Here is an 18,166-nt window from a genome sequence, read left to right as displayed (position 1 = left end):
AACTCTTGTCTCTTCTGATGGAGAGACTGAGAGTGTATGAGGTGTTAATAGTATGAGTTTTGTGATGCTACTGGTTTGCTTTTGAAGCTCCTTTTTTCATGTGAATATAGACAGAATGAGGCTGACTCATGTCTTCTTTTCTACTTGGTTTTTGTCTTTCGGGTGTGTTGGGGGGGGGGGGGGGGGGGGGGGGTGTTGGTGGTGCAGCTGTCCAGGGCGGAGGAGAAGATGAATGGGCTGGATGGCTGCTATTGTGAGAGAACCTGCAGCGTCAAGGGGGTCGTCTACAGGGAGGATGAAAGCTGGACAGATGGCTGCAGGAATTGCACATGCACGGTGGGGCTTCTCACAAGGGTGCTCGACTGCTTCTGCGTGCATGCTAGTGTGTGTGTGTCTGACCATTAAAAAGAAAGGGGAGGGGACATTCGGTTTTGTGATTGTGTGCATTTGAACATACTGGGTCTGAAATTATGTACTTGTCTCGCTGTGTGTGATTATATGTTTGCAGGCATGTGAGCGAGATATGAATGTGTGCGGGCATTTGTATGAATGGGATATGCATTTGTGTCTGACAACATGCATTTTTAATCATGCATTGTTGTATTTATTGTATCGTGTGCATGCCTCAGTTGATGTGCGACTGTGTGTGCAAGCGTCTGTGTGTAGACATACATTCTCTGCTCTTATTGTAAGCTGCCTTTTTGTCTTGAACCCCTGTTGATCAAGTGTGTGAAGATAGGGCTTTGGGTGAGGTAGAGGTGCAAAGTGCAGGGGCACCGTTGTTGACAGCTTGTAGTATCATTATTTTCATGCACTAGCTTGAGGGTTGCCCTAGTTACCCAAGAAAAGATACTGTATTAAAAACCTCCACAGTACTCAGGATTAGACGCATCAACAGCAGTGCTTAATAATACGCTATTCTCTCAAGGGTCTACTTTGTGCTGCACAAAGTGTGAATAATTGCCAAAAGAAGAATTATAAGCGGCTGGAGATCTTGTGCTTGTACTACATCGACAAACAGATTTCACTGGCTTTCAGTCTACTCAGCTTCGGAACATGAAACTCATTCACTGCTACTGAACTGCTCCAACCAGCCAATGAGATGACTTTGCGCACCACTGCCCAACATGCAAAAGATAGGAAATCACATATCTCTCAGTGCACCGCACCTAATTGCACTTGACAGATGATAATTATCATCAGGGATTTGTTCTACCCACTCATCCAATGAAATCGCTTCATTCGTCGGGATAGATGTTTTGCCACTCCTGGGCTGCAATTAAGGCATTAAATGGGATATGTTCTTACCTTATGTGTGGTAATTAGCTGTGACCTTTAAAATTCAAAGGTCATGCATTAAGATGTTATCAATTATGTGGATCAGGTTCATAAATGTTGCTGTCACAGAGCTTTCATCCGTGGAAACTATGTTAATTACAGTAACAGCCGGAGAAAAGGAGATAGTATTGAAATATGTTAGATATGCAGATTACTGTAGAAATCTTTAGTTTAGTGGATTCGCAGCACAGTATTCATAGTCCTCGGCTTGGCCAGAACCCTCTGAATATTTAGAAGATGCAACATAGGATTTGGGGGGTTGAGTAAGCTGCAAACATCTGTGCATCCTGTGATTCATAATGTATTTATAATGGCATAATTATAGTCTAAAATGCATTAATTTCAATAGCAGCCTTGCATGCATTTAGCCTATGCCAATTATACAAATGGGGTGAACAATATAATAGAAACATCAACATAATGTAGTAGTTCATAATTACCAAAAAATCAACAAATACTAGCTTCATAAAAATATAATTTATTGATGGACCACTGTGTTTAGCTTCAATTGTATGTTGGACAGTAAGGATTTAAAAATGGCTGACAGAAATTCCAATGTATGTTTGAAGTCCAGAAACAATGTTATTAGCCAATATCAGCCTTTGATATTAGCTGTTTCATCATCATTTATAAAAGCCAGTACATAAATTAAAAAGGAAGAGATGTGAGAAACACCCTTCAACTATTTTATGAGTGTCGACACTGCATAGATTGCCCACCAGAGGGCGCTCTGTAACTTTCCTGCAGTACCCCACCAATTACCACCAAACAGTACTGCCAGGAGTTCTCGAGTATTCCAAGTAAAGATTATATTTAATTAGCATTGTTATATTATGTTAATGAGGACAATTATTGGGGAAATCTATTTGCGTTTGAAAGAAAAAACAATATTGGCCGACATATCAGATTTTTTAAATCACCAAATATCATTGTGGGTATCGGTAAAACCCGATATTAGTTGTTTTTCAGTTTTTCCAGTCTTATTTTTTAATGTTAAATCCTAATTATTATATATCTTGTTCAAAATGTAGTATTTGCCCAATTTAGGCGATTATTTCCAAAAAAGAAAATCAATATAAATATAGTCAGATTTTTAGAATTGTTGATACTGAAGTAATATGTATCAGTTCAAGCACCAAACGCCCAGTGTCACTTGAGTTCTACTAGTCACTCTTTAAACTAAGTGTTGTGTTTCTCTCTACCAGAATGGCACGGTGCAATGTGAGGCCATCTCCTGCCCTCCCCCTCAGTGCCCGGCGGGCACAGCGCCTGCCTACGTAAAGGGTGCCTGCTGCAAGGAGTGCCAGCGTGAGTGAAGTACCCTTAACCTCAGCACCCTCCTACACTCATACAATCATAGACACAATTGCGCACAAACGCGCACACATAACAGCAAAACAACCTCCATCACCAGATTTAGAGCACATATAACGCCTCCACAAGGGCTGCCTGACAATTGACCAGGGCTCTGCTGTGTTGCTAAGCTACCTCCTAACATGTCTCTTGAGATGAGTCCATCCTTTTTGCATATACATGGACCAATCAATTATTCACTAGCTGGCTTTCAAAACACAGATGGCCACCAGTCACACAGACATGAGCCAGTAAATCTGGGATCGCTGCATGTGATGTAAACTAGTTCCTATTTATGGCATGGCATGTTGAGGCTGTGAGAAAAGTGAAGAGGAAGGGAATGTGAAGGGTCTAAAACGATGCTCATAATCACACTGGCAATAGTGTCTCCATAAATGTCCATTTATTAACTTTTGAACACTGATATGTTCTAGCTGGATAAATAATTCCATTTCATCACATTGCTACATAGAGGGTCTGTTTTTTTTTCTTTTTTCCGAAAGACTTTGACCTAAGCAATGAACTCTTATTAGCCTCTTCACCGCAGCACTCTGCATCTCATATTCTCTCAATTCCCCTCTCAATAAAAATGGATTTCAGTGGGTATTATCGTATTATCTTTTTTTTTTTACATTCTGCTGATAGTATCCCAAATGAAACTTTAACAGATGTGATATATTTTCTTTTGAGAGGCAAAAAGAACTGCCCGCCAACTTATAGAACACAATCTAGCACATGCATTAAGCAAAGGAATTTATTACCGTACGTCTGAGTGTTTTCAATAACTGGTGTTCTCACCTGAGATGTGTTGAAGGTTACACACCATATGAGCGATAGAAAAATGTACCAGACTTTGTGCGTGTGTATAGTATTTCTTAGCAGATTTGACTCCACGTCTTGTGCAGGCTGACTTCATTTGAGAGCTTCTTCATCACAAGCACCCACGCACTTCTGCCATCCCTCTTCCTGCTTTGCTTGTAAGCGAATGACACAGTGAAAATGCTGCAAAAGCAAATAATAGACAAGATTTACTCTCTATCAGGAAGAGACAATTAGTCTGGGATGCTAATCATCTCGTGTCAGCATCTTTTTCCACGGAACCATACGCCTAGGCCGATACGCAGGGGCTTTAAGCGGGACTGTAAATCTGCTGCCGTGTTACCCAAATACAAACACGTAGCAAGTAATGCCCTTAAACTCAATATCCCTATTCTCCCTTGTGTCAATGAGGTAGACAAACACACAGCTAATTACACGTGCTCTCGCTTTGGAGAGAAGTGTACCGCAAGTTTCCTTGCTACAAAGACATGATTTGCTCTCCAAATTAAAGGCTTATCTCACAGCGCCGGGTCTGTCAAGTAGAGCGCCAAATGGCTGTTTCAGAAGTCCTTCGCTTTTATGATACGCTGCTTTGTGATAGGGCCTGACCTCCAGTGTCAATCATTTCTCCCCCTTGTATCAGACTAGATCTGTCTGACCCCAACTGCTCATCAAACACACGCTTTCTGCCCATGTGATTATTTTAACCTCCACCACCCCAAGAACCCCCAGTTACATGAAATAGCTTCTCCTCAGTGCCTCACTCAGGAGTGCTTTCTCCCTCTGCATATTAATTATGCCATCACTTCTTCTGTTGTTACTTAATTGAGTTTGACACGCTTGATTTGGTTCAACTGTATTCACCTGAGGGCTTTAAAAAAAAGGCCTCACAAAAAAAGTGTAAATAATAAGGACAGAGTGTGTGATGCACGTTAAACAGCACTGTTAAATAACTCTTGACATCTAACTAGTGTTTGCGGTCACAGCTGAGCGGAGACGCACAGATTTGGGTTCAGCAGTTACAAAAAGAGAACAGTATGAGTCAAATCTTTTTCAGATGAAACAAGAAAAAACCTCACAATCTGAACAAGAGCCTCTATTCTTTACAAACAACAGCAATTCAGATCAACTTCCTGTTAGATCCACATCATCTACGAATTTCAAGAAAGGTCCCCTAAACAATTTCTAACACTCCTTACTTTCCCTTTAACTTATTATTTCAAATGGAAGCTCTCACATCATTTGTCTTTTTTAGTTTGTAACATTTGGTCATTTTCTAAAACAATGCTGTTAGCTTTGTGGCATTTAAAAAACAAGGGTCAAAATGTTTGCTTCCTTTTTTTGAAGTAATTTTGTTTGTCTGGATATAAACCAAGTAGAAATGAGCTCAGGGCTTGTGCAATTTCTGTTTGAGATAATTTTCTTACATGTCACTCTGACCTCTTTTCAAAATATTTGAATCTTTCTGCTCTGCCAGTATGATTTTCCCACATCATACTAAATCATTTGTATGATGTCAGAGAATATATACACTGCTCAAAACATTAAAAGAACACCTTTTCATCAGAGTATAGCATCAGGTCAGTTAAACCTCTGGGATATTAAACTGGCTAGTTAAGTAGCAGTAGGGTGTGTGTGTGGGAGGGGGGGGGGGGCGTTATTAATTAGTTTCAGCTGCTTTGGTGTTAATTAAATTAATAAGAGGTGCACCAGAGGTACAACAGTTAGACAACTTACAAAACAGGAATGGGTTTACTGTTAGCTGCCACTCTGTTGCTTTTGCTAGTTTTTGCAGTTCTGGATCCTACAAATTCAATTACACATTAATACGTGCCATTACCAGAAGGTTTGCTGTGTCTCCCGGCAGAGTTACAAGAGCATGGAGTAGATTTCAGGGGATGGGTAGTTACTCGAGGAGAGCTGGACAGGGCCGTAAAAGATCCTTAAACCATTAGCTGGACTGGTATCTGCAGGAACAGGATGAGCACCGCCAGAGCTACAAAATGAGCTCCAGCAGCACACTGTGTGAATGTCTCTGACCAAACAATCAGAAACTGACTTCATGAGTGTGGCCTGAGTGCCCAACGTCCACTAGCGGGCCCTGTGCTTGCTGCTTGGCATGATGGAGTCTAATTGGCATTTGACATAGAATATCAGAATTTGCAGGTCCACTACTGGCGCTCAGTGCTTTTCACAGATGAACACGTGCCAGAAATGAAACGTTCTGGAGAAGCCATGGAGAACATTATGCTCCCTGTAATACGGTTCAGCATGACTGGTTTCCTGGTGGGTCCATAATGATCTGGGGAGGCATATCCATGGAAGTATGCACAGACCTTTGCTAGGCAGGCTGACCACCATTAGTATCAGCACAACATCCTTGGACCAATGTCAGACGTTCCTGGTGCACAACAATACCCGGCCTCATGTGCTGAGGATATGCAAGGAGTTCCTGGAGGATGAACATTGTCAGACATAGAAGACACACATGCACTTAGGGGCCACACGAATCACTCAATACTATTCTGAGTTATTCTGGGTTGAAATTTCAGCAAAATGGACTAGCCTGCTGCATCATTTTTTCAATTTGATTTTTGGAGTATCTTTGAATTCAGCCCTCTGTAGGTTGATGATTTTCATTTCCATCAAGTGATGTGGCATCCTGTCCTTCCAAACACATTACCCAGTCCATATGACTCATGTATACAGCATGATTTTTTTCGTATTGAGTGTTGCTTTCAGTGTGTCCCTTTATTTATTTATTTTTTTATCAGTGTATATATGAAGAGACAGTTTTGATCATTAGGTTCGATCTAAGGTTTTACCGATGAATTAATTTGAAAAGAAAGAACAATAAAGAAAATTCAAATAGAAAGTCATTATTTTCCAATTAATGAGGTTATGAATTCAAAATGAATTATGGCCATCTTGTTTTTCTTTGTATCTGATTGGTAGCTGAAGACATTATTAACTTATTAAGGGCCAATCTGAGAAACCAGAAGGCTTTTGTGCTGGCTTAACCTATGGATAATATTTTTTTGAAGGGACCATGTCCAGTGGATATCCAGGCAAAGACTGTGTTATTATGTGGTCCTTCTTTACAAATGCAGATACATTTTTAAAAAACTAATAAAAATTGTTTTTGTTTTAACTACAATAGATTACAATAACACCATATAAGAAAGTGCCGTCCCTGCTTTGCTCTCTATGGATTTCATTGATCTGCATGTAGCATGAGCCTAGCTGCTCTACCTTATCAATAGAATCTGAATACTTATATGCAAAAAAATAAAAAAAATAAATAATGAAAATGTATTCAACAGCTGTTCAAACTCAAGCATCATAAGTACTGAGCTGTTATCTGTTTGGAAATGAAAGGTGTCATTGTTCGCATCCTTCCATCTCCAAACCCGGCAACTGCAAGCGCTTTGTTGCATTCTTCATTTGTATTTTTTTACTCACATGTAATTCTACGGCTTTCACACAGTTCAGCTAACATTTCTGCTACTCTTTGGTGATCATTAAATATTGTCTAAATGTCTTACACCAGCACATTTTTTGGACCTGCATTAATTAATTAAAAATAGGTCACAGCCATTTAAAAAAGGGAGATGTAGGGTTATTATCCTGTGCAGATGATAAACCAACGCAGATTTTAAAAAGCACAGTGTTTTTTTATATGCATATTTGTTTAATGTTTGTTCATTGTGCCATTTATTTATTTAATTATTTATTTGTGTGCATTTATGTGTCTGCTAACAGCTGTGTGCTTATTTGGTGGAAGAGAACTGGTGGAAGGAGATCAGAAAGCTGTACGTGACTCTGCTGGCAGGTGCCTGCTGTTTGAATGCAGGGTAAGTCATATCAGCACACACACACACACACACACACGCAACCACTTTCATTTAGAAGGCTCTTTAGAACGTCTTTTAGAAAGAGACCCCACATTACCTCATGGACCTAAACACTTCAAGTCTCCTAATTTCCATATTGCTCTGCATGACAGCTTACTAAATACTTACGCTGTGTGACCCACTGTGGCAGGATACAATACCCCATCTTGTGAGTTTGTCCGCTTTAGCTCAATGTCATTGATCTGTCTTGTCGCTGTCCTACAAAAAAAAAAGAAAAAAAAGAAAAGAAGACTGAATCCCACTACTCAATTTTACATTTGGAGGCCAAAATGTAAAAAAGAGGTGTACCTGTCAGTCAGAGAATGCCACATCTATTCTTCAGTACCAATCATCAGATACCACAGTGGTCCCAAATTAGATTCATTCCCCAATTATTCAAAGTATTTGCTTTTGTCTGCCTGGTGCACCAGATGGGTGGGTTGCTCACTTTTGGGAGTAATTCGCTTGATGACATTATTCCAGGCAGGCCCAATCAATCACAGAAAAATGATTTGAAGTTTTTAATCACCCAGCTCTATCATATCATCCAGCTCCTCCATGAATTCTGCAAAGCTCCATTAGAATCTGCAGTTTCAGACAGCTGCCTGGCTTGCTTGCCCACACCTGGCCCATCTGTAGTCCCAGTTAACTGACTGGCAGTCACAGGCAGATCAAAGAAGTGCTGTCAGTCAGCCCACTGCTGCAGACTTCTGCAAGCTTCCCCTGACAGCTGCTTGTCACGTCTCTGATCTTCTGTCTGCCTGCTGGCTGCGAGGGAGGTGGGTTGGGTTGGGGGTGCAAGTTTTGGGTGGTGGGTGGCCAGAAGTAGATGGCAAGGCTTGTTTGGAAAGTTGTTTGGGGACTTTTGGGGGAAGACTTTTGGGGACTTTTCGGCTCACGCACTTTACCTGTGCATGGCATATTGTGCATGGCATATTATAAGGACGCCTTTTTAACCTCCTGATTTAAGGTTATCCTTAGGAAAACATTTGTCCACTAGGAATTAACAGAGGAGGTCTGTTGTTTTTGTCGAACTATCTGTGGCAATCTGGAATCTAAAAGGGCATCAGCTGGAGGTACAAGGATGAGATCATCACATTGGCCTGCCAAAGGCATGCAGGGAAACAGAACCTCATAATCAGGTTTTACACTCTGACTAAACGCACATGCAGGGATAATCTAGAAGATTGATTCACTGTTAGTGTAATAAAGATGCATCATAAATCCTGATGTAAATTGCTGAGGATAACAAGAGAAGAAGAGCGTGCTTTCCCCTTCTTCTTTCCCTTTCCACAGGTAGTTTTTTTGGGGTGAAAAAATGTGATTGACCAATGAGTAATTGGCTTATAATGAACACAGCGGGAGCAGGGAGAGTGGGGCCATGAAAGAGGAAACACAATGGATGAATAATTACCTATATAATTACCTCTGGGCCCTTAGGAAATGAAGGGGGCAGAGTTCACCTAAGAAGTTGCTGACAAGGATTTTGCCTCCTCTCTTCACAGGACAGGACCATGCATCGAGTGGTCCCCAGTGAGCCTTGTCCCGAACTCAACTGTCCGGAGTCGGAGCAGATTGCTTTGAGTGGCAGATGCTGTAAAGTCTGCAGAGGTATTGAAGAAGCATGATCTTATGCTTCAGAAAACATGCAAGAATTCAGACCTGTTAATGCACGAAACCTCCACACCTTTGGAGCATGTTTATATGCTAACTGTTTGATTTTGACATTTGATTTCAGGTCATTCAGCATGCCATTTACACTTTTTTTTTCAAATGAATTCTCCCTACAAGGTGGTTGGGTAGTTTTTCTGTTCTTTTCTGTAAGAAAGATCTCCTTTATTTTAAAATAAATTGCAGCAGTTAAAAAGTGCATGTGAAAATTGAATTGAAAGTTGTAAAATAATAAGTATGGTCTTTAAATTTTTACCTACTCATTCATAGTGCAGCGTAGTTTTCTGTGAAGTCAGATGTAGAGAGCATATTTGAGTGTATTGCCCTCATATACTAGTAAAAACACCACAGTTAAGATACTGTGGAGGGAAAAAAAAAAAGGTGTGGAGCTATGATATAACCTTTCGACTGCCTCTGTATGCCTCTGTCACTCCTCTCCTTTTCTATCCTCTGAGTCTCACCCTTTTCCTCCCTGCCTCCCGCAGGTCATGACTTCTGCTCAGAGGGCAACGGCTGCATGGAGAACTCTGACTGTGTGAACCTGGAGGCAGGAGACTGCTGTGTTTGTAAGGATGGCTTCCGCCCACTGCGAGATGATAATGCCTACTGTGAAGGTATAGTGTGGTTCTGAATAACAATCTCTGTGTTAAAGTTTAGCAACTAGCTGCTCCCAAAAGCAGTGCCCAGACAAAGGCGAAGGTTTTATAGATTTATTGAAAAGCAGAGAACTTGAGTGGGAGAGGGTTTAGAGACAGAGGAGTGAAGAAAGGGTGGTCGGGGTTAGCAGTGTATGTCGGGTGAAAAGCATGATGAGGAGCTAAGTACACAGTAGACTGTCAAATTAAGAATAATGTGCAGAATGGAAAGTTAACATTGGCAATAGAAAGAACAGGAGAAACTGGACCTGAAGTAATGGAGCAGCTAACTCTGGAGGTGATGGTGGGATCTGGCAGGGACTGAGAGGAGAGACAGTTTGATATACGTGGTGAGACAATATTATGTTGTGGTGCCAACCACAGGGGTTTAAGGCTGGAGAGGAATAGCTGTGCACACAGATATGTGTACACGACAGGACCAACAGACTAACAAGAGACAGAAAAGTCTTGGGACAAAGCGCTTTAGAGATTACATTTGCAGCGAGGTGGAAAATGAGGACGTGCTGATCAAAGGATATACTGGATATAAGTCTCTTTATTCTCTCTTACTTTTCTTATTTTTGATGTATTCATTCACTTGTTCAGTGTTCCAAAAGTAATACAGCATTTTTATAATGTTTTATATGAATCATTTTCCTTCCTTTAGACATGCCAACATAATAATAGCCAAGATTTTTCTTTTACTTCTGCAGAGGTCATCTTACAGTCAGTGTGACAGCTTATTTTCCAGCTTCCAAAAGAGTGTTTATGCTTTTCAGTCTGGAGAATTATAAAACGAACTGTACAAAATTTGCCTCAGGCCTTTGGTAGATAATCCAGCACAAAGAATCCAAAACATTAGGTCACCGTTTCTAAATGTTTATAGTTTTTATTTTACGAAGCAGCAGGTTATTTGTTTCCTAGTTTGACTAAATCTCATTCAAAAGGTTACCCCCCACTCTGTACCCAAAAATGTTTGGAAGCTGTAAATAAAAAGAGAATGCAGCTATTTCTGTAAATCATTAAAACCATAAATACTTGTCGAATGTAAAATTGTTTTGATGCTGACAACATGTGTCAGACTGAGAGAACAAAAGACTAAAAAGATGAAGAAGGCTTCAGCACTGTGAACGACTAATAGGGAAAATAGGTGAACATAGATTAACTTAAAAATAATGTACCTCAGTCTTAAAATAAGATAATTTGGGTTTTTCATCCTCAGGTTGCATGATGTCATTAAAGGATTCAGGGAATCTGGAGAAAGTGCTGTACAGGGGACAAGTAGAAACCAGCTCTAAATGGCCATAATCTTTGTGCCCTCAGGTAGCACCGCATTAAAAACAGACTGATTCTCTAGCTGAAGTTACTGCACTGCCTTCGGGAGCAAAAAAACATTGCCATCAAACAGCTACAGCAAATAGTTGCTTGCAAAATCAAAATCATGGACTCTGCGTGCGTTTTGATGCATAAATGGCAGAGAAACCATTCTGTACAGTATTGATGATAGTGTGAGGTCCATAAATATGAGTAACTTCCCATTGATGCAAATGATAAGGCCGGTTTTGGAGCAACATACTGTATGTCGCCATCAAGATGATGTCTTATTCAAGGACAGCTTTGCTAAACCACATCCTGCATTTCTTTAAACTTTTTGGCCTTGTAATCAAACACTCTTTGAAAATCTTCAGCTTGTTATGAAAAATAGAAAAGAATTAATGGTTCTCATCCTAAAACTCCAATTTTGTTATTTAATGTGTGATGTTTCAAGCACACCTGCTCTTCATCAGACTGTGAAACACAGGGCAGCGGCATCTTATCGCCTGTGACAGGTCACATGATTGACCGTGATTGATAGCAATAACATCTCATCAGAACCGAATCGTGCCTTGTATAGGACAAACAGTTGATAAATAATCTACAGGTCATGCATATTGTAACTCAGATAAAGGTGCCTCAGCAGACAAAAGCACATTATGAAAAAACAAAAACTACAAATTAGGCCCCGAAACCCAGGAGAGTTAAATAATTTGCAAATGACTGCATTCTATTTAAATGTTATACTTTGCTGGTTTTATGCTTAGTTGGTTAAAGTGTCTGTCTTGTAAACAGGAGATCCTGGGTTCAAATCCCAGCAGTGCCTGATTCGTAGTGTTTGTTGTCATTGTTAACAGAAGGTAGATTTCCACAATTTCATGTACAATGACAATAAAGGGCTCTTCTATTCTATTCTGTTCTTTTCTCTCACACAGCCTGGCTTTCATCAGAGTCAGCTTTTTATATTTTTTACCTAAAAAATGGAAACACATGGGAGCATTTTCAAAATATTTTCCCATAAACCCCTTAGTTGAATTCATGGTCTTTTTTTTCACATAATCCTGTTGTGATGGGAAATGTAATCCTCTCATTATCTGTGTCCACATCAACAATAACTGCTTTTCATAATACAATTCGAGACCCTTGTGTTTGTCTTCTTAGTCAGTAGATTAATTTCTGATATAAAAACAAGCTCAGAGTTTGTATGCGTGCATATGTTATTGGTCTCTCTGTTGGCCATCAGATCGCTCATCACTGAGGTCATGTATTACTAAATGCCTGCAAAGGTTCACAAGTCTGCTGCCTTTCTGCGCTTTTAAGTCAAACACAATGGGATTAATTATATCAGCGCTCTTCCTTTACACAAAGAGACACTGTTTTCCTTTATTGCCTTTTGAACGCCCCACACTTTTAAATTGCCCGACTGAAAAACACTGTCTCCACCTCATTGAGCAGGTCATTTTATGTTGATGGGGAAGCTATGAAAAACCTGCTCACAGAGTTCAAACGTTCACCCTAGAAATTGATGGCGCTTCAGATGAATTTCTCATCTGCCATCTTGGTGGAATCTTACCAGATGCGTCATTAAAAAATGATAACTTTATCATCTCCAATGCTATCCTGTACTAAAAAATGTAGCAAACATCATGTAATAACTGCTACCCCTGTGTATCTCTGGCGTTAATGAGCAAACAGGGTATCAAAGTTATTTAGATTCATCTGCTTTTGACCCCGACAGCTGCCCTGTCAATATTCAGCCTTCTTGATCTTTCTTTTTTTTATTGTGTCTGTGCAGTTTTAGACCCTCAGTCCGTGAGTTCATGCCTACAGTCATCGCTCTCTCTCTAATGTAATCAAGATGTGGCTCAAGTGTCACATAAGAAGACAGGCTTCTTATTTTATTTTTTTTTAAATTGTAACAAGGGTGTAAAATGATTGAGTAGTAGTACTTCACAGCTTCAGTGGATTGCACATTAATTTAGTGATATGAGCAGTTGTCCAGGTAATTAGTCAGAGGGAATCTGCATAATTACAGATACTATCTGACTTAAGTTAATGAGGAGTAATGCTGTGGGTTGCAGGTTGTAATCAAATAGTAAATGCAACCCTCATCCACCATAGCAGTGTATCTCCATGATGTCCTTGAAAACAACATTCAGACAATGGTGGACAATAACGAACATTAACGGCAGCGCCGTTGCTGAGCTGGAACCAGTGTCACAAAAGGTAAGTGTAAACAAATGTGCAACAGGAATAATTTAGCACAGTGCTAAATAATTTGTTTTCTTAAACATTATTGCTGTTGTGTGTTTGTTTACACCTGCCCAGTAATAAATCCCACAGTGGTGGAGGTACTTGCTACTTACTAAACATTAGTTATAGAATATGAAACATTGTACAGCTTCTCAACAGGAGAAAGGAATTTAAAATGCTATACCTAAACCATTACCTTGAAAATATTGCTTATATTGTAGGCAGTACATCAGGAAGATTGTGAGTATGAGTCAGACTGAAGCAAAGGATTTTGTATAATAACAAGAAGACTGAATTTAAACTTTCTGTTGAATTAGTTACATTAAACTTATCTAAACCCCTGTTTTGAAGGCTCGTGTTGAGCTTTTTGGTTGCCTTCATATTTGTATTTTTTAAGTAGACGTTCAAAGTGAGCATCAAGCAAAAATTTAATTATATGCAACATTCACTGACTGGAAGAAATTAGTTTAACATTTAAACCTATTTTCTGCACATTCCAGCACATAAAATAAAATATTTTTTTGTGTTTACACTCAGTCTTTCAAATAAATGCAAGTAAAACACAACAGAAAATAAATAAAATCAAAGACTAGCGGTCCTGTTGCTCTATTTTCACCTGTATAGCAGGAGTGACGTAGGCGGAGGTTTACCCTGGTGCAGGTGTGCCGCAGCGGTCAGTGGAACAATCCGCGAGTTTCTCTGTGAATTTCACATTACGTGGTAGCGCACTCGGTGCTTGCTCGGAAGTTAAGGGGTTTTCTTCCCACTCAGTGAACAGCGGACACTAATGTTTTTGTCACTTTTTATGGAATCAAACTCAAAGTAAGGTCAGTTCTTCCACGCTTTAAACGCTGCACGCTCATACTCTCTCCCGCACTCGATATATTATCCATTGTTGATCTGCACACAGCTGTTGCCACGAACGTCGCACTTGCTTACGTCACTGTCATGAGACATTCTCGCAAGAAAATCACGGTTTTAGTAACGCAGTAACGCAACGTGCTTACGGGAAAGTAACAGTAATCTAATTACCGTTTTTGCAATAGTAATCCCTTACTTTACTCGTTACTCGAAAAAGTAATCGGATTACAGTAACGCGTTACTGCCCATCTCTGTTGTCCACACAAGAAGTATGTGAAGTAACAATATTATAAAAGCAGGAAAACTCTTGCAAGCATACAGAGGTGTTAGTGTTATAGGCATAAAATATCTGCGCTGACCATCTTAAGACTTTGAATTGATGGAAACTGAGCTTTCTTTTAGGTCCATGAATGGGTTTCACCTCTCATCCGAGGGACTTCTTCAGTTCTAAGAAGTCCCTCAGATCATGTGACCCTTACGACTCGCATGATAATAGGGTGGGTCAACCGCTCTCAGGGCCACCTCAAGTGACAACCCCCCACTGGAGGTTAAATACCTGCTATTCCCCATCAGCTTTTAGAACTGAAGAACCCTCACAGATAAGAGAGAAACGTGTTTATGATCCTAAAGCGAAGCTCGGTTGGCTTCAGTTCAAGCATTTAAGACTACCATAACCTGGCTGACTGACTATGATATTTACTGACCCTTTCCTGTTAGCTTTCTTCGTGGTATGTTAGGTCTCCTGCTAGCAAACAGTCCACCACAGGTAATGTAGTGAGTTGTAAACACAGACCAAAATAAAATTGAATTGGATCGATCGTGTCTGCTGTCACTGACACTCGGCCTGGCATTTCAAGTTCGGATCAGATTGATGTCCCATCCGAATAACTGATCAGTGCATCATTTATACAGAGTATTCAATGTAACAACAAAGTATCACCTATAAAAGCACAACATTAAGTTCTTATAGGATGCACAATACATTACTATACATAAATAAATGTGGGAAGCATACACATGTAGTGTAAATATCCCAGCAAGTCTTTAATTCATTTCAATTCAATTGAATTTTATTTATTTAGTGCTAAATCACAACAACAGTTACCTTACGGTGTTTTACCTTAATTCAACAGTACAGCTGCTAGCTTGCTACACAACAGATGTAGTTACAGATATTTGTAATTAGTGATTGTTTTTAGGAAGGAAATAAAAGAAATATCCCATTTTCCTAAAAATATATCCAACAAGATAACCAGCATAACAGTGTCACTTAAGCTGAAACAGCTGCAGTATTGTAGTAGTGTGAATTGAAAGACTCAAAAAACATGTTAAAAGTTTGCAGCTTGATTCCTTTTGCTCTTTAGTGATCGCAAGTTTATCACACAAGCTCTTTGAACATTTTCAGCAGTTCATTCTTGTAGAAATAAGGATGTAGCCACCCATGTCATTACCAGCGTAAAAGTGAGTGCAAGCAGACAGACCTGTGCCTCCAACATCAACACTTCAGGCCCCAAGTATTCATCTCCATTAATCTCGAGAGCAGGCTGACTCTTGCTATGAAATTGGATGGCCGTGATTGTGGTTAGTTTTTGCATCAAAGACTGCACAGAGAAACCTGAAATTGAGTCAATTTGATGATGGAGTTCTCTCAAAAGCAATTGATTTTTTCTTCATCTGTCTCTGTACACAGTACATGATTGTGTGTGTGTGTGTGTGTGTGTGTGTGTGTGTGTGTGTGTGTGTGTGTGTGTGTGTGTGTGTGTGTGTGTGTGTGTGTGAGTGAGTGATGCTCAGTTCAACAAAAGAATGTTAGTGTTCATGCACCATTTTGTGGCTGCAATGAGATGTAAAGAAAGATGAATGAAACCACCTGCTTTCAATTCTTAATGAGCTTCAATGCAGCAACACTTGTAGGTGGGATTATAATTCAAACTTTAAGGCAATTATTGTATTGAACAAAGTAGGGAGATTAAAAAAACATAAAAGAAAGAAAAGCATGGGTACACAGCATACAAGACTTTATGTATATGTACACATATGCATATTTTTGGGTTATGTCAAACATAACGCCAAAGATCACTAAAAGCAGAAGCAGATACTAGCTCTTTAAAACATTCCTAGGTCAGAGATGCGCTCAAAATAGCCGATGAGATCACTTCTGTGTAAATTTTTCATAGAAACAGCAGTAGGGAAAACTCAGGGGGATACTAGCCCTGCCTTTGTGTAAGTCTGTGTGGGTGTGTGTGAAGTTGCATGTATGTGTTTGTCTGTGTGTTTGAGCGCTGAGTTCCCCAACAGAAAAAGAGCCCAGTTTTCTCTCCATCCTATTCTCACAGAGCAGTCAGACTGAAGGCCTATTTTGCTACATGCGTGCATGTGTTTAGGACAGAATTAGACAGAGCGGCGAGCAGTGGAGAAGTGACAGACTGTGTGATTGTCTCTAAATTGAACAATCAGTATAGTTCAACGTGTTGAGATAATGCCATTATTCATCTCAGCATTGTAGAGGACTGCAGGCAGAGAGACATCTCCCATTGTTGTCTGCTTTTTGAAATGCCCTACTTTAGAAATTCACTGTCTGAATTGTGCAAAAATAAGAGCTGTTTGATTTTTTTGGTTGCAATCATATGGGAAATGTTAAAAACGGAACAATATTGTGTTAAATGAAGAAGTGGAGTATGCAACGGGGCTTTGTGTGCATACAATATCGCAGATTGTGGCATTTTATTAACTCACTTTACTCGCTTTACATGCAGGCACAGCCTCATTATTGAATTAATCATGATTTAATGAACCGCATTTAGACAAAAGCACTTCCAGTGTTAAATAGTACAACAAGAAGTGAGGTAACTATATAAGCGTTATGGGGTCATTTGATCCAATTTAAAAGTAAAACACCCTACATGAAAGGTATCTAACCATGAAGATATCAGCCTCTAAGATTTCCGTCTCTACTGCAGCACGGTGCTGGAGAATGGAATTTAACTGGGAATGCTTACGACGCGGAAAGTACAGAAGTATCGGAATAGCAGTAGTCTGTGTTTCATTATAAACAAATCAGCAAAACTAGTGACGTGTTTGCCTCAATGCTTCTGAGTGTCTGGCTTGTCTGTTTTTTGAGCCTGAATTTGTTATTTAGATCAAATGTAACGGATATTTAAAATAGAGGCAAATTCCTAAAACAGCTGTGCATTGAAGTAAACTTAATCTGGAGTGCTCGGGACTCCTATAATCTGTGCATTATTACATATTTGCTGTGATAATGATTGTTTATCTTAGAAGGATGATGTAGAGCAAAAGGATGATGCATTGTAAGAGTGGGACATGTTGACTACTGATGTGGAATTAGAGCAGTAATAATAGTAATAATATAGATATATAAGCCAGGATTTAGGTTCACAGGCAATAGGTGTGGAGTTGTTCCCCTAGCTATCTGTTTGTTTGTTCTTGTGATATTTTGGACACTAAGTACAACTTTACAGCTAGAGAAAAAAACAAAGAAACAATAGTCTGGAAGATAACATTTGAATACATTATATGTGATATTTGGGTGAATTGGTCCTTAAATGCACACAGGATACAGCATATATGAAAACAAGCATGTCAACACATGAACATCAATTACGTACTTGAACAAATTACAATTGTAAACGGGGAAATATAACAACTGTATATAAAAGATGGACATACCGAGAGGAAAATTAACAGTTTCTAAATTTCATGGTAATTTATTTTAATGCAAAGAGACAAAAAAAAATCCAGAAAAAACACATTACATAAAGGTTATAAATTTCATTGACTGTCAAAAAGTATTTTATCCCCAACTCCCACAGACTGTCTACAAGTAATCAATCAGTTACAGATAATCCGGATCTCAACTCATTATACATATAGAGAACACCCATCCACAGAACCAGTTTCTCCCATTCATTTGCAATTACTTGGAAATGAACGAAACATAAAGTCAACAACAATCGCACTCAGTCTGGAGTGTAAGAACTTGCCTCATGGAGTGAGGATGATCACGAG

General features: G+C 39.5%; 1 protein-coding gene across 1 annotated transcript in view; it reads left to right on the top strand.

The window, feature by feature from the left end:
- The window catches only part of nell2a (neural EGFL like 2a), an 88,056-nt gene that overhangs the window by 22,630 nt on the left and 47,260 nt on the right, over positions 1 to 18,166 (top strand). The window contains exons 8-12 of the mRNA XM_085412684.1: positions 208 to 336; positions 2,544 to 2,646; positions 7,273 to 7,364; positions 8,909 to 9,014; positions 9,560 to 9,688. Of these exons, the coding sequence (XP_085268810.1) occupies positions 208 to 336; positions 2,544 to 2,646; positions 7,273 to 7,364; positions 8,909 to 9,014; positions 9,560 to 9,688 (559 nt within the window). The remainder of the gene's footprint in view (positions 1 to 207; positions 337 to 2,543; positions 2,647 to 7,272; positions 7,365 to 8,908; positions 9,015 to 9,559; positions 9,689 to 18,166) is intronic.

Source organism: Rhamphochromis longiceps, linkage group LG7 (genome assembly GCF_057381845.1).
Source record: "Rhamphochromis longiceps isolate RC_006_pf linkage group LG7, R_longiceps_female_GT1.1, whole genome shotgun sequence".
Classification (NCBI taxonomy): Eukaryota; Metazoa; Chordata; class Actinopteri; order Cichliformes; family Cichlidae; genus Rhamphochromis; species Rhamphochromis longiceps.
Note: the sequence above shows the minus strand (reverse complement) of the source record. Positions and strands in the feature narration are given on the sequence as shown.